This window comes from Elgaria multicarinata, chromosome 6 (assembly GCF_023053635.1).
Source record: "Elgaria multicarinata webbii isolate HBS135686 ecotype San Diego chromosome 6, rElgMul1.1.pri, whole genome shotgun sequence".
Taxonomy (NCBI): Eukaryota; Metazoa; Chordata; class Lepidosauria; order Squamata; family Anguidae; genus Elgaria; species Elgaria multicarinata.
Genome location: NC_086176.1, coordinates 11,650,267 through 11,673,125, shown reverse-complemented (window position 1 = coordinate 11,673,125; position 22,859 = coordinate 11,650,267). Strand labels below are relative to the sequence as shown.

The following is a 22,859-nucleotide window of genomic DNA, read 5'->3' as shown; positions in this document are numbered from 1 at the left end:
TTACCTATGCTTAAATAATGGCTCCATTAAAGTTTAAAGATGTGTGCGTGTGTGAACATTCAAGGACTATGATGGTATCTTTTGCCAACTTAAGGACATGGTTTTCTTTCCTCCTTCCCTTTCAGTTCCAGTCTACAGGCAGAGGTGGTTGTAGAAACCATTGCTCTTTCACCCTATTAAAAGTGCTTGACTTCCTATGTAGAATGTTGCCAGTTATTGAAGGGTACTTAGGTCTCTGACAGATTTTTCGTTTGCTTTCCATTCTGTTTCAGTGGGATAGAAATGGCAAGGAAGGGATTCTGGTGTAGCCCCTGTAAAATGCCTTAACCCCCAGCCATGCTGGCTATTGACTCGCTGTTTGGGGACAATGGGAATTGTAATCCAACACAGGCTGGAGAAGGTTGCAGTAGCACCTAGTTCCCACTGAAAGCATAAATCTGCATCTGGGTGGTACCACTTGAGAAAACTACCTTTCTGTGAGTGTGTTCAGGGTATTTTTGTGTATAGCGGAGCAGCCTAGGGAAGTTACCTAGGGAGGTTGTGGGCTCTCCCACACTAGAGGCATTCAGGAGGCAGCTGGACAACCATCTGTCAGGGATGCTTTAGGGTGGATTCCTGCATTGAGCAGGGGATTGGACTCGATGGCCTTGTAGGCCCCTTCCAACTCTGCTATTCTATGATTCTATGATAAGCCTCCATCAACAGTCTCAAGTGGTACAGGCCAGTCACTGGTTTACTCCTTCAGTGGGAATTTGGCCTAATTTTCAGAGGACGACAGACCAAGGACTCTTCAAGCTCTGTTCTAGGGAATCCAGAGTTCCTTAGAAAGTTATCACAGTCCCACTTTCAGTGATAATTTCATCATGCCCACTACTACTCTCTGAATGTAGTGCAGACCACAAAACTACATTGGGATGGTGTGGAGCGAGATTACAATGATTTCAGAGCTGCTCCATTAGCTCTACTGTGCATAGAAAACTGGGGTGGGGGGGAGAGCACTTAACTCATAGGAAATGTGAACAGCCTTTAAGTGGCATAGCAATATTTCCATAGATGTTTGGCCTGGCCTATAAAGCTAATGGAGTAAAGTAATGATATCTATTTCTAAAGCAGAATGGCTGCATTTTGTATAGGAGATGCATAGAAACTGCCAAGGCCACAGTGACTTGGAAATGGGATGGTTAGAAGATTAGACCACAGCGGTTCCAGGAAGGCAAGGTTGAGAAAGCAGCCGTAATTGACAGACCACATTTGGAGCAAAGCAGCAGTTCTTATGCGTTTGGGGTGGGGGACCTTACGTTAGAATATTCTGCTACAAAATCAGAGCAAACTAGGATGTGGGTTGTGGTGGGTGGGGTGGGGGAAGGCGACTGTAGAACCTTGGAAAACTAGCATATTAGTTAGTTTTCAGATCCATGATCCCCCAACTGCAGTCTGAAGTGGTCTTGGAAAAGCTATCTGGCATGATGGTGCTGCAGGTTAGAGTGGCTTCTGGGCCGCTAGACTGTGTAAAGATAGGTAGAGGAGAGTTTCCTAAGGGGTAGCCATATTAATCTGTTGCGGAAAAACCCCCGAAATGTCCTGTGAAACCTTGAAAGTTACCAATTTATTGCAGCATAAACTTTTGTGGACTAGAGTCCGCTTCATCAGATGCATGAAATGTTATCCACAGTTGGCAGACTCACACACGTGCTTCTGGTGGGCGGGGAACTACAAACAGTGAGATCAGAGACAATTAAAATGCAAAAAAGTATTATGATAACCATAACAGAGTGTTGATCTGTTATTGATACTCAGGGCTGCTGCTGTGATAACCTTTAAAGACATGGCTGTGCTTTTGCGAGGCACACCTTTGTCGAAGTTGCGTGGAAAATGTATTCTAGGACGTTCAATGCTATCATCAGTCTCTGAGATAAGTCTTTAGAGCAGTCTCTGATGTATCTTGTCTTGCAGTAAACATGTGGTGTAATCTTGGATGAAGTGCTGATTGTTACCTTGGTGATAATCAATTTGGATAACTGGGGTTGTTGGATAACAGTTTTGGGAAACAGATCCTGCTTTATTGTAGTGGCACCTTTCATAATTGAACTGCAGTGAAGAAGATCAGGGAAACACCGCCATGAATGCTTATAATTCCTGGTTTAGAGCTTTATCACACCAGCATTATACTGTGCAATCACTGCAAATTGCATGCAAAGGACTCCGAAGTTTTCCATTTTATAATCTGCTTTTATTGTGAAGTACTCTGAAGTTTTCCAGTTTATAATCTACTTTGACTGTGAAGTACTCCCATCCATCCTGCTTTAATTGTGCTTCAAAGGCAAAAGAACCGGCCTATTTTGATACTACTTTTGGAGCGAATCATTTGTTGTTTTCTGAACGGCCTCTGGGGGTGCAGCAGCAGGATTTGATAGGTTTAAAGAAAAATTAAACAAATGCTTACATCTGCGTAAGTTTTAAAGATAAAGACATCAAAATTGGCACAGTAATAGATATTAAGGAGAGCTTTAAGCATACCAAATTTAAATCGGATTGGGTCATCCGTTGATTTTTTTTAATGATTTTTTACATTTCCCCCCTTAAGCCCATTTCAAAGGTATGCAAAGGATCTTAGGAGCGCTGCTGCAACAACAACAATAATGACAGCTAAACACTGTAGGGGATAATTCGAGGGAAACAGGTACGTGGGATGAAGCTATTAGTGTAGGGATAAAACCCAAACTTGGTGGTAGACATGTTTTGCTGTCCATGTGTGTGCCGTGTTCACATACAAAGTATGTGTGGAGGGGAGGGTAGAGTGTATCTTTAATGCAGTAAAGGCAGTGCACAGAAGAGAGGTACTGTACCCCCCCCCCCCCATTTACTGAAATCCCCTCACGCCATTACTCCAAGTACTTCTTTTCCTGTTTCCTTGCCCACTTGTAGTTTTGGCTAAGATGCAGGAATCCTTTGAAGTGATTGTATGTATGTATGTATGTATATATTACATTTATATTTATTTATGCATTTATATCCCGCCTTTTTTCCCTCAAGGAACCCAAGGCGGCGTACATAATCCCCTCAATTTTATCCTCACAACAACAACAACCCTGTGAGGTGGGTTGGGCTGAAAGTCTGTGATTGGCCCAAAGTCACCCAGTGGGTTTCCATGGCCGAGTGGGGGCTAGAACCTGGATCTCCCAACTCCCAGTCCAACACTTTAGCCACTACACCACACTGGTTCTCATGATAGTGGCTGGAAGTCCTTAGTAATGCTTCTGTGCAAGCGACAGTAACTTCTATAAAAAGGGCATAAAATGACCCCTTTGATAAATCCATCTTAAAATAGCTTTAAAATTAGAGTCTTGGTTAACATTGCCTTAATCCTAGTACTGACATATTTTATTGGCTGCATATTTATGAGAGACAGTGGTCAATGAGGACCCAATCTATATTCCATTCAAAGGCAATTTTCTTATTTCTGAGATCCGGTGGTTCTGCAATTTTTTTATTTAGCGTAGTGCCTATGTCATTATTCCTTTTCAACTCACCTTCAGTGACGACAGGGTAGCTGGTGATGGTGCACGCAAGCGACGGGTCATAAATGATGTATGTTTGATGATACTTGCCGCGACTGGCTGAAGCTGAAAGGGGCAGCTGCGCCTCTGGACATAAAAAGATTCGCTGACACATTGATTTACTTTGCAGATGTTCCTTGTTTGAGTGGATGTTGGGGCTTGATTTCGCAAAGCTGATCTGTGAGTTTTGAAAATAGAGCTGCCGTTTCGGCTGAAAACGTCATTGCTTTTGCTGGCTAATGCAGTGCTGGTCTTACCATACAGAATCGTTTTCATCTTTCCTCCTTTGCCTGCATTATGCAGCTGCATTTGTACAAGTTCACAGCCATCTGTACCATTCGGCATAGTGAGGTGGCCCCTGTCTCAAGCAGCAGATTTTGGGATACCTTTTAGGGTGACCATATAAAAAGGAAGACAGGGCTCCTGTATCTTTAACAGTTGTATAAGAAAGGGAATTTTTGCAGGAGTCATTTGTTTGCATTCAGCACCTGATGAAATTCCCTCTTCATCACAACAGTTAAAGCTGCAGGAGCTATACTAGAGTGCCCAGATACAAAAGAGGGTAGGGCTCCTGCAGCTTTAAGTGTTGTGATGAAGAGTGAATTTCACCAGGTGCTGCATGCATACAAAGGACACCTGCTGAAATTCCCTTATCTTCACAACTGTTAAAGATACAGGAGCCCTGTCCTCCTTTTCATATGGTCACCCTAATACCTTTTAAGGGACAGTAAAAGGTGGTTGTATTATATTTTTAGACCATGGAGGAGAGCTCTTTGGGGTTTTCTGTCTCAAGTGCCAGAATGTCATGAGCTGTTCCTGCATGCATTACAGCATGGGTACCTTCTAGCCTCAGTATAATTTCTAGGTATAAAAATGTATCTATAGATTAGGTCAAGATGGAAAGCTAAATTCTGATCCCCTATTAATTATGCCACCCCTGCAGGTTGTTGGTTTGGGATCTTTTTATTTTACAAAGAGTAACTTATACAAAATGGTAAGAATTGTGGAGTAATTCTGCTTGTACTGGACATAAGGAGAAGCAAGGGTCTATGCAAGGAGAAGCAAGGAAGCCCCCCCTTCCCCTGAATCGCTTCAAATCTTATACCGCCATCGATCTGACTTCCAGTTTTGACCATGCATTGTCCATGTACTTTGAGCCATAATTTTATATCCATTGGAGCTAGAATTTTGCTTTCAAACGAATGAAAATTGAAATGCCCAGGAAGATGAATTCTACTGTGCCCAGTAGCACTTTTGCAAATTGCTTGCATGTAGCCATGATTTACATACAGCTCTGGGATTGTTATTATTGCTTCGCGTCATACTCTTAATCTGTACCATTGGGAATCATCCTTTGTACAAACAGGGTGCTGGACTTTTAGACAATTGGTCTGTAACTCTGCATGCTGTGTTTCATAGTGCTACTCTTTATTTTTGCTTATTTGTGAATGCCGTTACTCCAGTGTTCTCCTCTTGCATAGGTGGTCATGCCATTTTAGGTGCAGCAATGTGCGTCAGTTGCCAAGAATTTAGATGAAACTTTCTTGTATGGTCCTCTGGTTTAGTACCTGCTTTTCCCCAAGGGTTTCTTTTTTCATGTGTGGAGCTGGGGTGAAAATAAAGAGAGACGGAGCCCAGCTCCTCCAGGAGACTATCCCACCAACCTCACCTTGTTCATCCCAACCCTTTGCTAAGGTGTTCCATTCAGTGGCTTATATAAAAATTATGAGCATTGCAAATGATCATGTTTGGTTTGTTTTGTTTTTTTAAAAATAGTAAATTGAGGGTTTAGGGGCTGACTTTGGACAGGGGATATTTAACTGGGCATGTTTAGCCTGGAGAAGAGAAGATTGAGGGGAGACATGATAGCGTTCTTCAAGTACTTAAAAGGTTGTCACACAGAGGAGGGCCAGGATCTCTTCTCGATCCTCCCAGAGTGCAGGACATGGAATTACGGGCTCAAGTTAAAGGAAGCCAGATTCCAGCTGGACATCAGGAAAAACTGTTAGAGCAGTACGACAATGGAATCAGTTCCCTAGGGAGGTTGTGGGCTCTCCCACACTAGAGGCCTTCTACAGGCAGCCGGACAACCATCTGTCAGGGATGCTTTAGGGTGGATTCCTGCATTGAGCAGGGGATTGGACTCAATGGCCTTGGAGGTCCCTTCCAACTCTGCTATTCTATGATTCTATACTGTCTCTTAATCCTTTCCCATGTCTTTTCTGTATTGATAGTAAAATAATGAGTATTTGTAGAGATCTTATCTAATGAGTGGCTGGATCAAGGCTTTATCTCCATAACATTCAGTATATAGAGAAAATCTGCCTGTCTTGAACCTTTTAAGAACCAAAAGTTGTGGGATGAAGTGGGATTAAATAGGGGGGAAAGGCAAGGGGTGGTGGCATGAACATAACTTCTTTGCAAAGCATTTTATAAATAATGCTACATTTTGTCAGATGTAATTAAGCTGGTTGGTTGGATATGGAATGCTGTGGGGGGGGTTCTGTTTGTTGGATTTTGGTTAGCTGCCTAAGTGTAGGAGAAGTAAGATAGAATTATTATGGCTAAATCAATCGTGGGCACCTGGGCAAAGGATGTCATAATAGAAGGAGATGAAGGAAGCATCCACACTTCTACTATGTGACAAAATGTCTTGCCACATGTGGTGCTGCACCGGTGCTTCTCACAGCAAACATCTGAATTGTGGATCCCATGTCTACGTCTTTAAACAAAGGGCACATAGTTCTAGGATAGGTAACTTACTGTCTTGTTCTTAGTCACCTATATGCATCTTTTTTGCTTAGTTAACCTTGGGGTGTGGGGATGGAGTACAGCCTTTCCATGTGCTTCAGACATGTATAAAATATTAGCAGTAGTGCTGACATCGTGAATTTCAGCTGTGTTCCAGAGATGGTTTGGTATATTGTGACCCTGTTCAGACAACACTGCAAGCCACAGTGGTTAAGCATTTTGAGCTAAACATTATGGCTTAGTGTGTTGTGTGAACCATAATTTAGCATGTCATGTGAACCATTCCTAACCATGATGACTACATAACCATGGTTTAAATATGCTCACTAACCATTTGCTGCAAAAGTGTTAGTGGCCTAACCATGGCTTAGTGTGTTGTCTGAACAGGCCCTCTATAGCATAACCATGCTACACCATCAGAGATGTATGTGTAACCCAAGCCACAGGAACAAGACATTGAATGAATTGTTACGAACATTGTGTGTTTGTGTGTGTATGTGTGTGTTTCTGTCTGTCTGTTAGCAAATGAATGTGCAAAGCATATTTCATGGTTTCTGTTTAATATAAGTGCACTAGAAAGAGCATTTTAATTATGTAACTTTTTCACACCATCTATAAATTCCACCCTTTTCATTGATTTTTATGTTCTCCGTGATTCATTGCTACCCTGTCTTGCTTCTCTTTATGGAATCTGTCGTACAATAGCAGCAGCTAGGCTGAAGATTTCTGATAGACTTGCTTAGTCATCCTTAGTCATCAGCATTGCATGTTTCAATGGTCTTTTAAATCAAACAGTTACATAATACATTATCAATATTTGGTCATTGTGTGTGTGACCTGGCAATTGCAGCAACCTTTTCAAACATTGTGGTTTTTCCCTTGAAATAGGTCATTTAAAATTTGTCGTAACAAGATTTGAGCCAGCAGGATTACCCCAGGCATGTCTTCACCATGGGTGGGTGCAGGAGTGGAGAACCTCAGAACCAGGAGTCAACTCCTGCTCTCCTGGAGTCCCAACTTGGCCATCCAGAGTATTTATTTATTTATTTATTTATTTATTACATTGTTATACCGCCCAATAGCCGAAGCTCTCTGGGCGGTTCACAAAAATTAAAACCATAATAAAACAACCATCAGGTTAAAAGCACAAATACAAAATACAGTATAAAAAGCACAACCAGGATAAAACCACGCAGCAAAATTGATATAAGATTAAAATACAGAGTTAGAACAGTAAAATTTAAATTTAAGTTAAAATTAAGTGTTAAAATACTGAGAGAATACAAAGGTCTTCAGCTGGCGATGAAAGGAGTACAGTGTAGGTGCCAGGCGGACCTCTCTGGGGAGCTCATTGCACAACCGGGGTGCCACAGCGGAGAAGGCCCTCCTCCTAGTAGCCACCTGCCTCACTTCCTTTGGCAGGGGCTCACGGAGAAGGGCCCCTGTAGATGATCTTAAGGTCCGGGCAGGTACATACGGGAGGAGGCGTTCCTTCAAATAACCTGGCCCCAAACCGTTTAGGGCTTTAAATTTCAATACCAGCACTTTGAATTGGGCCGGACCTGGACTGGCAGCCAATGAAGTGATCTCACCGGCCAGTCCTTGTTAGTAAACGGGGTTCTCCCAGTCCCCTGAAGGTCACTGAAAAATGTTATGTGCGAGGTGATATGGAAGTTCCATTTGCAGTGATTGATCTGTGATTAGCTCATTTACACATGTAAATCAATGATTAAATGCAGTGTGAACCAGCCGTAAGAGGCCAGCCACAGACCAACATGCTCTTCCATTTTATATTTTTGAGTCACCTTTCTGACCAAAGGGGCACACTTAAAAATCAATACGATTGCACAATTAACAATAAAATTAGTAAAACCTTCTAATCCCAGTGTTGAGAGAGTAATATTTTGTTTCAATCAGTGCCTCTGTGTTATTTTAAAAGAAACCCTTTCCTGGGAATAGAAAAGCTTCTTACTTACTATCTGTTAGTTTTATGAAATGGCCTGCAGCCAAGGGGAGGGTTTCCGATGGTGTGTGACATGCCTCAGAAAGAATGCATTATCCAAACACAGACTGGTTGGAAGAGGTCTAGCCAGTGAGTAAAGCTGAAGGGTTTTGTGTGCCCCCCCCTTTTTTTCGGGAGCAAAAGGAGCCAGGAGTTTGCTCCGGCAGTGCGACTTGTCCAGGCTTTGCTCTGCAAAGCATATCTTAATTCCTCATGGACGCCACCGGGGCTTAATTCAGCAGGAAAGGAAAATGACCCCCCCTTTCTTCTTAGGCTGAGTTTATATAATGCTTTGGCACTGATTACTTGGACATGTGGCAGACTTGATACTGTAATTGGGGGAAAAGCCCTCAGAGAAACAAATAAGGGTGCAGCAAACTACTCAGAAGTGTACATGTACCACTAATGATTAACATTGGGCTTGGCGATGTTAAACATATATAATAGGAGGCGAATTGTGGGTATTCTGTGCTACCCAAAAATATTAAAATTACGCCAAGAAAAATAGGCTTCTGTGATCTGTAAATTGTGCAGATGTGTGCTATTGAATTTGCTTAATTTATTGTGCACTTTTATTAACTCCCTTTGCATAAACTATTCTGGTTCTGCATGCCATGAGAACTGGGAAGGAGCCGTGTAGGTATTGAAGTCCTGCCCCTTAACCACTGAAAATCTTTGTTCAGAATACTTTTCTAGGTTCAGAATACTTTTCTGAGATTTCCGCAGACATTGTCCGCACACTTTTTCAGGTATATTTTTGCATCTATAAGGGCTAGGAGTGTGTGTGTGTGTGTGTGTGTGTGTGTGTGTGTGTGTGTGTGTGTTATAAAAGCTGAGTATTTCATGAAACTGAGTTTTGCACCCTATACCACGTTCTGTGCTTTTCTTCTACATTCCTGCCTCATACAAACAGAAAAATAGGAAGCTGTCTTATACTGCGTCAGACCATTGGTCCATCTAGCTCAGTGTTGTTGACACTGACAGGCAGCAGCTGTCCAGGATTTCAGGCAGGAATTTTTTTACAGCCCCACTTGGAGATGCTGGTGATTGAACCTGGGACCTTCTGCATGCAAAGCAGGTGTTACACCACTGAGCCACCAGCCCCTCCCCACACTCTACTCTCTCTGCATTCTGGAAGGGGGTCAAGAGACCCCAAACATGGACAACATCGTCATGGTAGAGGATTTATATTTTTGTGGTATATTATTCATGCCTTGGGTACATCGCAGTTAGACTGTTGCAATGTGCTTCACGTGGGGCTACCCTTGAAGGTTAATTGGTGCAAAATGCAGCAGCTGGGCTGCTAACTGGTGCATAGCACTGCGATTACAGCATTGCAATACTGGAGGATTTGCACTGGGTGCTGGATTAGACCAAAGCTGGTCGTTGTCAATCCTTCTCCTGATAGTTCCAGATGTTGAGACCTTAGTCCTCATCCCCAACTACCGTATTTCTTTGATTGTAAGATGCCATCGATTGTAAGACGCACACTAATTTCAGTACCACCAACAGGAAAAAAAAACCCTAAGACACACCCGCGATTCTAAGACGCACCCCATTTTTAGAGATGTTTATATGGGAAAAAAGTGTGTCTTAGAATTGAAGAAATAGGGTAAAATGAAAACCAAGAACATCAAGCTACATTTGTTTGCATTTATCCCTTTTTGACTCCTCCTTCCCCTTCCTTGGTATAGGGAGTGCGCTCTTTCTGTTTTTCCTTCTCTCCTTTTGGGGTTTTAACTCTGTAAATGACCATGTAAGGTTACAGTGTTGTTGTATACATTTTATATTCTTAACAAATCAGCCTAAATATGAGTCGAAATCAGGATGTTCTCTACAAAAGCAAATGACTTGAAATATTGTATATATGTTAGGTAAAATAATACCACCCTATTTGATTCAGTTTGCCTCTCGGCTTGAGTATTTGCTTTCGGTTTCAATTACTGCATGTTAAGAGGCCTGAAAAAGATTCAGAGGAGAACTGAAACGACAAAGGATTTGGAATGTTTGAAATGTTAAGGACATCCCTCCATTATAGAGCATGCTTAGATTGAGGCATGTTTTAGATGCTGAAAGTATCAAATATCTAAATGTGGGAGATGTCAGCATCTGTTTGCCAGGCCTATTTGGGAGAAATTCCTCATCAAACCCAACCTTTTATGACCAGCCTTTGGTGGGATCCCTTATCCCCACTTCAGCTAAGCTGAAGTAGTCATGCACATCCTGTTACCATTGCAACTCTTGTTTCTCTCCTCTATTATCTCCTTACACTGTGGAAATTTATTCAGCAACTCTTTGGGGTAGGGATCTGCCTCTATATTTTAAATCTGTAATTACAATGTAAACACAGCAGTAACATGAAGAAGATACTATGGTTGCAAGTTTCTAGCAAGCAAGAAAATAAAAAATTGGCTTCCTAGGAGAAATCATGAACATTTCTTGCCCAGCAGATACTAAGCACTAGAGAAGGGGAAAGCAGAAGGTAAACCATGTTCCGCTAGTAGACCTCTGGCCATTTCCTGATGGACCATGTAATATCTGTTGGTTGCTATCCTGGGAGAACTGAGTGCTTGTCCCTGGTTCACCCCGGGATCAGCTGTGCGTCATTTGGACATGCAGAGAAGACCTCGTGACCACCCTGGGGTAAATGATAGGTGTAAACAAGCCCTTAGAATCACTTAACAGTTAAATCACAATTAATTTGTATTAAGAGATCCTTAGTAAATATCTAGACTCGGGGTAGAAAGTGTGTATGTCTGTCTGTCTCAAGCTCTCAGTTTGGTTAATGACAGCTATAGTTCAACTCATTTATTCAAGCCTTTGCTGAAAGGCCTCCGTGATAAATCTCCAGGCGCATCTGCCCCGACTCCTAATTGCAAACTAACTCTGACTTTCTCTCTTTCTTTGGAGCCATTTCCCTCATTACTCTGAAAGCACGCACATTAACGTGCAACACCCAGATTAAAGATCTCTAGTGTTTGTCTGTAGTGGTGCAAGTGATTTATTTATTTATTTATTTATTACATTTCTATACCACCCAATGTGCCGGAGCTCTCTGGGCAGTTCACAAAAATTAAAAACATTCAAAGTATAAAACAACAGTATAAAACCATAATATAAAATGCAATACATAATGTAAAATATTATACTATAAATATAAAATAATATATTTATTATATATTATATATATTTATTATATATAAAATTATTATATATAATATAAAATACAATACATAATATACAATACATAATATAAAATAAAATACAGTGATGGGAGGGGAAAAGCCAATGACAGATGTTAGCTTTTGTCAAGGGCAATTTATAATCCTTCAGTCATTCAGTTCATCAAGATGAAAATTGTGTTGGGTGACATTTTTGTATTACATCAGATCTCTTCAAATGACGAATGACGTCTTTATTTATTTATTTATTTATTTATTACATTTTTATACCGCCCAATAGCCGAAGCTCTCTGGGCGGTTCACAAAAATTAAAATCATCATAAAACAACCAACAAGTTAAAAATACAAATACAAAATACAATATAAAAAGCACAACCAGGATAAAACCACGCAGCAAAATTGATATAAGGTTAAAATACAGAGTTAAAACAGTATAATTTAAATTTAAGTTAAAATTAAGTGTTAAAATACTGAGTGAATAAAAAGGTCTTCAGCTGGCGACGAAAGGAGTACAGTGTAGGTGCCAGGCGGACCTCTCTGGGGAGCTCATTCCACAACCGGGGTGCCACAGCGGAGAAAGCCCTCCTCCTAGTAGCCACCTGCCTCACTTCCTTTGGCAGGGGCTCACGGAGAAGGGCCCCTGTAGATGATCTTAAGGTCCGGGTAGGTACATATGGGAGGAGGCGTTCCTTCAGATAACCTGGCCCCAAACCGTTTAGGGCTTTAAATGTTAATACCAGCACTTTGAATTGGGCCCGGACCTGGACTGGCAGCCAATGAAGCTGGAAAAGGACTGGCGTAATGTGATCTCGTCGGCCAGTCCCTGTTAATAACCTTGCTGCCCTGTTTTGCACCAGTTGAAGTTTCCGGACCGTTTTCAAAGGCAGCCCCACGTATAACGCATTGCAGTAATCCAAACGAGAGGTTATCAGAGCATGGATAACTGTAGCTAAGCTATCTCTGTCCAGATAAGGGCGCAGCTGGTATATCAGCCTGAGCTGATAAAAGGTGCTCTTTGCCACTGAGTTCACCTGTGCCTCAAGTGACAGTTCTGGATCGAAGAGCACCCCCAAACTACGGACCCGATCCTTTAGGGAGAGTGCAACCCCGTCCAGGACAGGGCAAACATCACCTCGTCTTTAGTTGTGGTTTCCTCATGTTTGACTGGAACTGTATTCTCCTGGCACTGAATGTGTCATTGTCTTCCTAATACCCTCTATCCTGTTTCTCCCAGGAGAATTGCTGAGTCAGCCGAGGCCAGAGGGATTGACTGAGATCATCTGTCCGAAGAATGGTAATGAGCGAGTGAATGTGGCTCTAGTTTATCCCCCTACACCGACAGTGATCAGCCCTTGTTCCAAGTGACCTCTGGAAGACGCCTGCCTTTGCCCCTGCATAAGGACACACCAAACACCCCTTAATCAAACACGCCCCTGCTAAGCATTTTTGGAGATGTGCAGCCCAGAAATGGTTCTGATTATTCATGGGCCAAGAGATCGCAGCTCGGGAAACAAAGGTAGAGTGACGTTTCTTTTCTGAATGGGGAATATTTAGAGTGCTGATATTGTTTTACTAGTGTAAACCCCATGTCTGTGGCGCTAGTAGTCTGAGAAAGATCATTTAGTATTTCTTTTAAGTTTGAAGTCAAAGACGTGTGATGTCCGATCAGGCGCTATTTGGTAGATCTCTAGTAATCAGCACTACAATACCAGATTCTTATAAGGATGTTGCAACACTAAACTGAGATGAACCAACATTTCATGAGGGTTCTTGCTTTTCTTTTGTGGGGTTTACACCTTAAAAACACTGAGTGCAAATCAAGTACTTCAGGTTCCTGTAGTGGAATATCTGTTCTTGACAGAATTGCAGGTGCTTTGCCAAAGAGTGGTTGCTGCTGTTGTTGTTGCTGTTGTTTTTGGCGGGATGGGCGAGAACCTTACTGAGGCACAATTCCCAGTTACTAGCATATGGTTCCTTTTTGCACACTTTTCCGGGGTGTCATCAGCAACAGATCTCACAGTGTTCTGGTAATGTGTGCATGATGGGGTTGTGGCAGTAATATGCAGATGGTGGCATTCGACTTTAGAATTTGGATTAAGAAAGTTACAACACTGAGCAAACTTTCCAAAAACCTTCCAAAGCAAATTTAGCCATGTTACTTCACCTATCCATTTATAGTAAATGTTCATTCCATAATATATCAGGACTTTTTAAGCCAAGGATTAACTAATGGAATTGAAGCTTTTCCTTCAGTCGCCTGTTGGAGCTGGCTGGGGCATTCTGGGAGTTATAGTCCAACACATCTGGAGCGCCCCAGGTTGAGGAAGGCTGATGTACATGATGGCCTATTAAGTGCATTCGCCATGATGGCCATGTACAGAGGCTGGGTATTGGCTGATTTTTGTGGGGGCAGTAGTAATTTAATGGAATGTATATTTGGAACCATAAACATCGTGAATCTTGAGGTGACTGTCCTGTCTTTTTCTAACATATACAGATTAATGGGAGCGGGTGTGCTGAAGGCTGTACATTGGTTGGACACAAATCTGCAGTCTGCCTGAATTGATCCTTCCCACCAGTTGGAGTTGTATGTTCCCAAGAACTCTACAATGGCTTACGAAGCAGGAAACGCAGCAAAACATTCCCATCCGGACCTACTTGTGAACTTGTATACGCTACAGTCTGAAGGCTTTGGGAGGTTTTAATTGCTTCACAAGTACCAAAACAAGAGCATTGTTGGCTGATGGCAATGCACTGGGATTGCGAACTCTACGGACCTGTGTTGTGCACTTATTCTTTGGACCCATTCATGAATGTAAGATCTTTCTCTGTGTGGACACACCATTCAGATGTACTTGAAGAAATATCAGATAAAAAGGAACTGTTGGTAATTCTGTGGTGGTTCACATGCAGGTAAGCTTTGAATTTCTCTGATGTCTGAACCCGGCACTCTGGATCATGGTGGGAGAAACAACCCAGAGTGTTACTGCAAGGTTTGTTAATGGTGAACAAACAGCGTGTTCCTGGATTGTTTTGCAGAGTGAAAGCAGATAGGAACCAAACTCACCTCTGAGCACCACTGCATTCAGACTAGGGCTTCCCCCAGTGTCCTTAATTGTCATCTCTACTTTATTTACTTACTTACTTAACTACCTATATGAGGCTTTGCCATTTAAAATACTTTCCATCAAATAAAAAATATAATTAAAAAGAAACTAGCATCACAAATATCATCAACTCACAAGTACAGTATTGAAATAGTTACAGTTAAGCCAACTTAGTCAAAAGTCAAAAAGGTGTTTCTCACTTTCCCTCCAAAAACCCACCAGAGGAGGATGTTTCACAGTTTTGGGGTGCACAGTATAAGTCCAACTGCTGTCCAGCACATCACCCTCTGACCCTATTGTAAGGAGGGAACAGACAGCCAGGCCTGTGATCAGATGCCTCAAATTTCAAGTGGGGTAATACGAAGCAAATAGTTCATGCCAGGCTAAATCTCCTGGGAGAGCTGTGAGAGGCATATCTCTGTATATCTGAGGAGATTTCATTTTGCATGAACTATTTGCTTTAGACACCTTAGAGAGCAGTGTGCCCTGCAGTTAACATTGATGTTCAACTTCTGTGTACCAGTTGTGCAGCCACTGGAGCCATTTAGATGTTGGCAAAGATCTGTGCTTCTTTTGTCACCAGCATAGAAACCTGTGGGCTTGTCAGGGCTGGGGGTGGGTTGCCCCTCCGTACAGAATAGGTAAGCACAGTTGCCATGACGTGCATGTGCGATCAGAGTGTGCTTCGTGCAGATCTGCTGGGTCACAGAATTTTCACCAGTGGAAAAAAGTCCAGGACACGCTGTGGGCGGGGGAAGACAAGGCAAGACCTTGGAGTCTTCTCGGCCTCGGAGTCCTCCTGCCTTGGGCAAAGCCCTGCTAACCTGGGCTCTTTTGGTCTGAACTAAAACAATTAGGCTTGTTCTCATGTAAGTACAATCAAGGCAGCTAATGTAGTCTTATAGGGTCACAAAAATGGTTACAGTCATCAGCATAAAAATAGCCTAAAGTGGAGCACAGGAAGAGAATATCTTTTCCGGTTTACAAAAGCTTCTTCGCTGATCGCTTGGAGGAAACCTTGCTCACCACAGGTGATTAGATGAAGTGGTATATTTTGCAAGTCTGAGTTGATAAGAGTAGCTTCTAGTAGCCTGTGGTCTTTAGGCTAAACTTCAAATTACATTGCAGCCTCATGTAGACATAGTCCCAAAGCTCCTCCTTGCCAAGCCCCTTGCTCTGGAAGGGATAATTTAAATAAGATAAGGAGGTGCTTCACCTCCCCACCCTCACTCAGTTCCTCTTCACCTCATCCCCTGGCCCATTTGCTGCCTGTGACAAACCCATACTTGAGCCAAGAGATGTGTTTGCTGATCCCTTCAGCTTGCTATGAACTACTTGGTTTCTTATTCAGGTATTTTCCGTTGTATGTACATTCCTTTCCCATAAAATATGTTCAGATTTATACATCTCCTATGTTCAGTTTAATCTTAAAGGAGCAAACTCTTCCTGTATGTTTTGTTTCCTTAGAAGTTAATTTGAAGTCTGACTCCATCTGTTTGCTATCTTCAATATGCCGGGGCGGGCGGGCAGGGAGCTGAGTAAATCCTGGCATGCCAGAGTTATAACACCACAAAATCTCACTAAGAAAGCCTGGATCAGGGATCAGCTGGAAATTGATTATAAGCTCCTCAAAGCTCCTTGAGCTTCTTTGGGGAAAGGAAAATGCTTGTTGTGGGCTAGATTCTTTACAAATAGGGAAAGTTCTTACATAGTTACTCCCTTTCTCCTCTCCTTCCTGTTGCTTGGGTTCTTCAGAAGTCTGGGGACCAGGGCCCTGCAAATGATGGTCAATGGTCCTCTTTGCTCTTTTTTACTGCTTGACTTGTTCTGTTTACAACATCTTAAGGCTCCTTGGGTCCATTATTGGTTTTGTTAGGAGAATGCTTGAATTAGTTGCAATAACGGCTTGGCTCTAATGAGGCTGCTGAGCTGTGTGGAAATCCAGGAAACGCTGGTCACTGAGATAGCTTCAATCCTAGTTTCCTGTCCCACACATGCTATCTGCTCTTTCTAGTTAATTAGGGCACAATCCACATGTTTACACAGGAAAAAAAATGTGGTTGCCTGTGAAATACTGGGAGTCACAGGACTTTTTTTTCTGTCTAAACTTGCATAGGATTGTGCCCTTAAGGACTTGGAAATTCCAGGCCTGGCAGAGAATGCTAGCAGCAAGCAGAGTTGCACTCCAGACTGCTCTCCAGCCAGAAATCGAGGGAACGGTATATAGAGGTTAAGGACGATTTTAAAACTAGAAGTGGTCATTTCTCCCACCCTGCTTAAATTGCGGTTGGGTCAGTGTTATGAATGTTATCTGAGACCCAGGTTGGAGGGGTGAAGCTTCTTTTGAGAGAATTTTAAAATGACCTTGTCACCCTGCATATATGTTCTCACGCTGCCACTTGAGAACTGTAGCAGGGGCACTGGCTAACCCTTCCTTGAAATTTCCTAAAAAGCCACCTAGTAGCAGGGCTCAAGTTGAAGCAAGTGGTGGTCCAGCATAAAATCCATTTCCTCCCTCAGAAGAGCACATGGGAACGAACAAGCTATCTTGAGATTCAAGGAAATCCCAACAAAAAACCCCAAGAGAATCTACCCATAAGCCGTAATATACTTCCTCAAAAGGTGGCTTGTTGCAGCATTGATCAATCAATTGCATATGTGAATTAAAGTTAGAAATGAGGGATTCAGGGATAGGATAGGGTTGCACTCTGTGAAGTTGAATGTAATTCTCCAGAACAGTGTGGTGGATGTGGGTTGGGGGGGAGTTTGGGATTTTAAAACTAGCCAATGATTAGGGTTTGGCTGCATTTATTTATTTATTATTTATTACATTTATATCCCACCTTTTTTCCTCCAAGGAACCCAAGGCTGCATACATAATCCTCCTCCTCTCCATTTTATCCTCACAACAACCCTGTGAGGTAGGTTGGGCTGAGAGTCTGTGACTGGCCCAAAGTCATGATTCCACATGCCTGGCTATTGGTTGTTAGTTGGTTGGTTTTTCCCAAATGGTTGGACATCTTTGTTTTCCCAATTCCTGGACTCATGAAATTTGCTTTTGTAAATATTTACATGATACTTGCACTGCCCTTGGGACCTACATGAAGAGCAACAATATTATTCTGTTTGTTACATAGCCATTTTTAAAAGTCCGATTTTTAAAAATGAGTATGTAATCAACCTCCAACATAGCAGTTACCTTTTTCAGAACCCAGCCTGAAGAATGCAGCCCACACAGGTACAAAATAGGCATATATGCTCACAATATTCTTGATTTAAATTGTGAGCAAAAGACCATGTTCAGGGATAACAGAAATTGCCTTGAAAGGCATTCGCCTATTAGGAGCGAGGCAGATTTGCGTTGCCAGCCAGCTATGATCCAACCTCAGTGGCATCACTAATTAAAGTGGGAGTGATGCCTTTGAAAAAGCAGTTAGCCATTGAAAAGCAGTTATGCATACAGGTTCTGCACCTGTCTTGCATCAGTCTGAAAAAGCTCTTAGCTAACATGCAGGCTGATATGTTTACAGCAACTTCTCACCAATGCAGTATCCACTGGTACCATAGCTAGTAAGCAGGGGAAGTGCTTTTCTCCATGCAGAGAGAGACATGGAGCCTCTGTACAGAGAGAAGGTAAATGGGTGGGACTAGAAAAATAAAAGGGCAGGGGAATAGACCATTGTCTAGTTCACGTTGTTATGGCATCTCTAGAAAATCCCCGTCAGGGCACAGGTAAATGTTACAATACTTGTGACTAGTCTCATTGAAGGTGAAAGTATCTGAGCAACTGAAATGGAATAGTCTCTTAAATACTAACTTGGAAGACAAAGAAGGTAATGGAAAGTGATAGAAGATAAGCAAGTGCTACGTGTGGAAAGAGACACTTATTCATTTAAATTTAGTCTTTGACACATCCTGAAGGTTCAAGGTGGGTAACAAAAGTAGACACTCTAAAGTTAGAGTATTAAATCATTAATAAATAAAATAAAAATAAACAAAAGTGACACCTCCCAAAGCAAAACAGAATGCAATGTGATCAAATTCGTAGAAAACCCCATCCTTTTATGGCAGATTGAGCTTACAACAGTTCTGAGAAATGCTCAGACTTGGGCTCAGTTCAGATGTGTTAGTCAATGCAGTGTGAGGACTCCACTCAACAGTTGAATTTCTAGGGGGTACTCCCCACACAACATCTTCTAACTCCACCGTTGTGGGCTACCATGGAGTTGAGTAAAATCCATCACGATGTTTGATTGATTCCACCGTCCTCTCTCTTCCCCCAGTCCTCCTAATGGTATCTCATCAGCCATTGATGCAAAAAATAAAAATCCCAGCAGCTCTCCTAGAATGGCACTCACTCCTTTCACCGCTCTTGCCAGGGAACTCAACGCAACGGAAAATTCCACGGAGCTCAACACACAACGGTTGTGCAGGAATTCTCCTTCGTACAGTGTGGATAATCAGCGTGGAGTGTTTTCCAAAATAACTCCACTGTGGGGTGGAGTTTTCCCAGAAAACACATTTCTCAATGGTGGTGTAAAAACTCCACCGTGGAGTTCTAAAACCACTGTTGAGAAACGTATTGTCTGAACTGAGCCTTGGACTTCAGTGAATTTGTAGCAGACATGAGGTCTATGGTTGGGTGGACACTGAGCTGGAAAGTTGCAAAGCCACAACACTGCTACTAGCTTGCCTGCCACATACATCAGTTTGCAGAACATTGGAGGGCTAAGAAAAAAAAATCTCAGCTCGTAAAAGCTTCCTTGTCTGTTCACCTGAAGTCAATTTGTATTCTCCTTAGGGGACCAGGCATAGGGCTGCTTTTACAAACAGGGACATGTACTAAGACCAGCCCATGTAAGGATCCCTACTCTGAGAAGGAACACTGAGAAGTCTTGTTCTTCAAAGGCCGTGCTCTGCTTATGACAACACTGGTTGGGAAGTTTCTGTGATTTGGTTCTTGCATGTAAACATCCCTTTGTTCTTTCTTTAGTTTCCCCATAGGAAGAAATTAATGATTCTGTGGTGGTGCTGTGCTGTGGAAAAGGTCGTAAAATCAAAACTGGAAAATACCTCTTCTTCTGAAGGACACGTTCCCAGGGACTGAATATAGAACTTAACAAACCCAAAACTGAAATGGTTTTTAAAGTAATATATTAACTTGTGGATGGAAGGTGGACTGAAGGATTCGTCGCTTGACCCTCAGCTTCAGGATCATTCTCTTGCAAAGAGCTGCTTGCCAACAGAATGGGTTGAAAAGCTTCTCAGGGATTATGTTCATTGTGCAGTGTAAAAGCCACAACTGCAGTCAAGGACAGCAGTATTGGGGGCAATCCGTTTCCAAGCTTGTCAAATGTGAAAGAGGAATCACTGCTGTTCAGTCATTTGTGTTACTTTTTTTTTGTAAAGTGTTAATATTTATTTTTGTAAGTTTTAATGATCTGTGCAGCTTAGAGTTAAGTTGACACTAGGTGCAAAGTTCAACATGGAGATTGTGCTAGAACAGCTGCTGGGTTCTGGTTTTGTTGTCAAAATACTGCATGTATGTATCTTCACTGTCGAAACATCTGTCGCACATACACACCAAATACATACTTTGACTTCCACAGTTTTATGGTAAAAGTCACCTAAACAAACTGAAGAACTAAAACAAAAACCATTCTAGATTTTAGGATGCTCCATCTTGTGAGTACCACAGCACAAAATAGTGTAGAGAGAAGGCCGCTCTAGTCAAACACTAATTTGTAGCATAGTCATAAAGCAGTGGATAGCAATGAATTAAGCCAGGAATTGTTCATCCCTGAGCAATGCTGAAGCTCTCAGAAAATATTGGCATGGATCAAAATGGAGCAAGGAGTTGCATAGAAACAGGTCCGTCCCCCACAGTGCTCCAGCCACAGTGGAATAAAATATGGTAAGACCTGGAAGCCTAAGGAGGGCGCAATTCAACTATTGGTGACAATATGCCACAAAGATTGGGCTTTCTCATTAGGTTCAGTGTATTAAAACTAAGCACTTGAACACATCAGGTAAATTCAACTCTTGCCGCAACAGATTTTACCTTCTCAGTTCCATAAGTGTTTCCCCCTTGACATCCACACTGCCTTATTAATAAATTTCTATCAACCTTTGAAAAGTTATTGATTTTGAATAACACTGCAGATTGGTTTCAAAAGAACAATTTATTCAGCCCCAAGTTGAAATATTACTTGAGCAGTGTAATTGCTGCCATTCAATTGTTGCTCCTATACCGTTTTGATCACGTTAATAAATTCTGTATGTATGGTTAGATCAGATTGCATATGGCTATATGTACCACACCTACCACAATTGTAATTGTGTACCATTCTTGCAACACAAACTATCCTGACTATATGGATGGAAGCTTTTAAAATTTCTGGAATGGTTTGAGAAGAGCTACAGGGCAGAGGCAACCAGGTTGGTGAGGCCTCCAGGTTCCATAATATCCACTCTTAAATCGCATACAAAAATTCTAGCTGCATTTTAAAGTCTAAGTCTTAGATGGGTTTCCATAGGGAAATCTAAAGAACAGCCATTAATAAAAGATATGCCGTATTTGGAAAGAAGTTGAAAAGGTGGAACATTTTAAATCCCGGTGGCTAATTTGTGTATGTGTGTGGTTGAAAGGACTGATGTTTTCTCTAGAACAGACCAGTTGACAACTCCGTGTACAAGAGGGATTAACAGCAGTTTACTGTTCGTTGGGGTTTGTGCGAAATTTCAGATCTAGTATGGATTTTTAAGTGGAATATTCCCAGAAATGAATTAGCTTTTTAGGTCACATTCCTGATGGTCAAGAAGAATTTCACACGCAGGTTTTCGATGAAACATCACTTAAATAAAATAGTTTGGGTTTCTGAAATGTATTGTTTAAGTTTGCCTTAAATAGGATCCAATAATATCTGGTCATTCTGTGGTAAAGTGCCAAAATAGCAATGCTAACCAGTGGTGGTTACCACTGAATTTCTGGCAAATGCTAATTGAGGTGTCAAAGTGTACCTTTGACACAACTTTCCAGGTCGCTTTGGATTATGGAAGAAAAACACAGCTGACTTGATTTCCCCTCTCAAAGCCAAAATGAAAACTTTTGGGTGCCTGTGAAAGTCTGTCTTTGCCGGTGATTGGAGATTGACCTTCCCCTGCTGTCGGTCTAGAAATGGATGGACTTCAGTCCCCATCTGTGATTTCAGGCATTTAACTAAGGATGCTCAACATCATTGTATAGTAGGAGATGAGGGTAGGCAGTTGTGGGAGAACTTTAAGAGCAAATACATTTTTTAAAAAACACTCTTTTCCTATGCAGGATGCTTCAGTACAGACAATGGGATTTGGCTGGCAGAGTGTCTCTATGGGAACTTGTTGTGGTAGCATCAGTGGAAGGCCTCTTCTACTTCTGGGAAGAGGGTGTGGTTTCGCTCTGCAAAGCACAAGAATCAATCAAGCCATTCCTTTTAACTGCTGGAGAATTGCCCTTGTAATCAGTCACATTTTCTCTTCCTAGGTTCTGTGACAGGAAAAGCAGTTTCCTGGCTATACATCAGTGTGCTGCCAAGACAAATGTGTTGTTGCTGGTTGTCATTATTGTTGTCGTTGTTGTTGTTTTAACTCCTCAAAAGGTTCACTTCAGCTCATCTTTGTGATTCACTCCTGCAAGGCCAGGAAAAAGGGGTGTTGGTGTAACATGGATGCAATTTCGTTCAGCAGAGGGCTTGGGGGCTATATTTATGGCTGTCTGTTAATTCTCCATATTACAGCACAGGCATTTTTTTTTAACAAAAAAGAAAAGACGAAAAAATATTCTCACTGAGGAAAAACGACAACTGAGAATAAAAGTCATCTTAAACTTGAGTCATCTCTGGCTACTCATTTATCTCACAACCATACATTTATCTATGTGTACTTTTTTCCCTCTCCAAAGCAAAAGTAAATTCTGGCAGATACGAATCACGCTATCACTAAGTGCTTCTCATCCTTCCACATAAAAAGGGTTAGAAGTAGCCTATTAAAGGTGCAATCCTATGCATGTTTAGACAGAAAAGACTTAAAACTCCCAGCATGCTCCAATGAACTATGCTGGCTGAGGCGTGCTGGGAGTTGTAGGCCTTTTCTCTGTCTTATCATGCATAGGATTGCTCCCATGCTCTTGTTTTTGCAGCCAGCCAACATGGGTAACTCTTCAGAACAGGTTGCTTCTCCTAATTCCGACTGTAAAGTGTGTGTTTTTAAATCCGTTTCTAAA

The 22,859-nt window shown here is 41.9% G+C and overlaps 1 protein-coding gene across 1 annotated transcript in view; it reads left to right on the top strand.

The window, feature by feature from the left end:
• MFHAS1 (multifunctional ROCO family signaling regulator 1) overlaps positions 1 to 22,468 on the top strand; it is a 41,944-nt gene extending 19,476 nt beyond the window's left edge. Inside the window, exons 2-4 of the mRNA XM_063129029.1 lie at positions 12,727 to 13,008; positions 13,990 to 14,405; positions 19,593 to 22,468. Coding sequence (XP_062985099.1) covers positions 12,727 to 12,857 — 131 coding nt within the window. The 3' untranslated portion in view covers positions 12,858 to 13,008; positions 13,990 to 14,405; positions 19,593 to 22,468. The remainder of the gene's footprint in view (positions 1 to 12,726; positions 13,009 to 13,989; positions 14,406 to 19,592) is intronic.
• Positions 22,469 to 22,859: the final 391 nt, after the last annotated feature.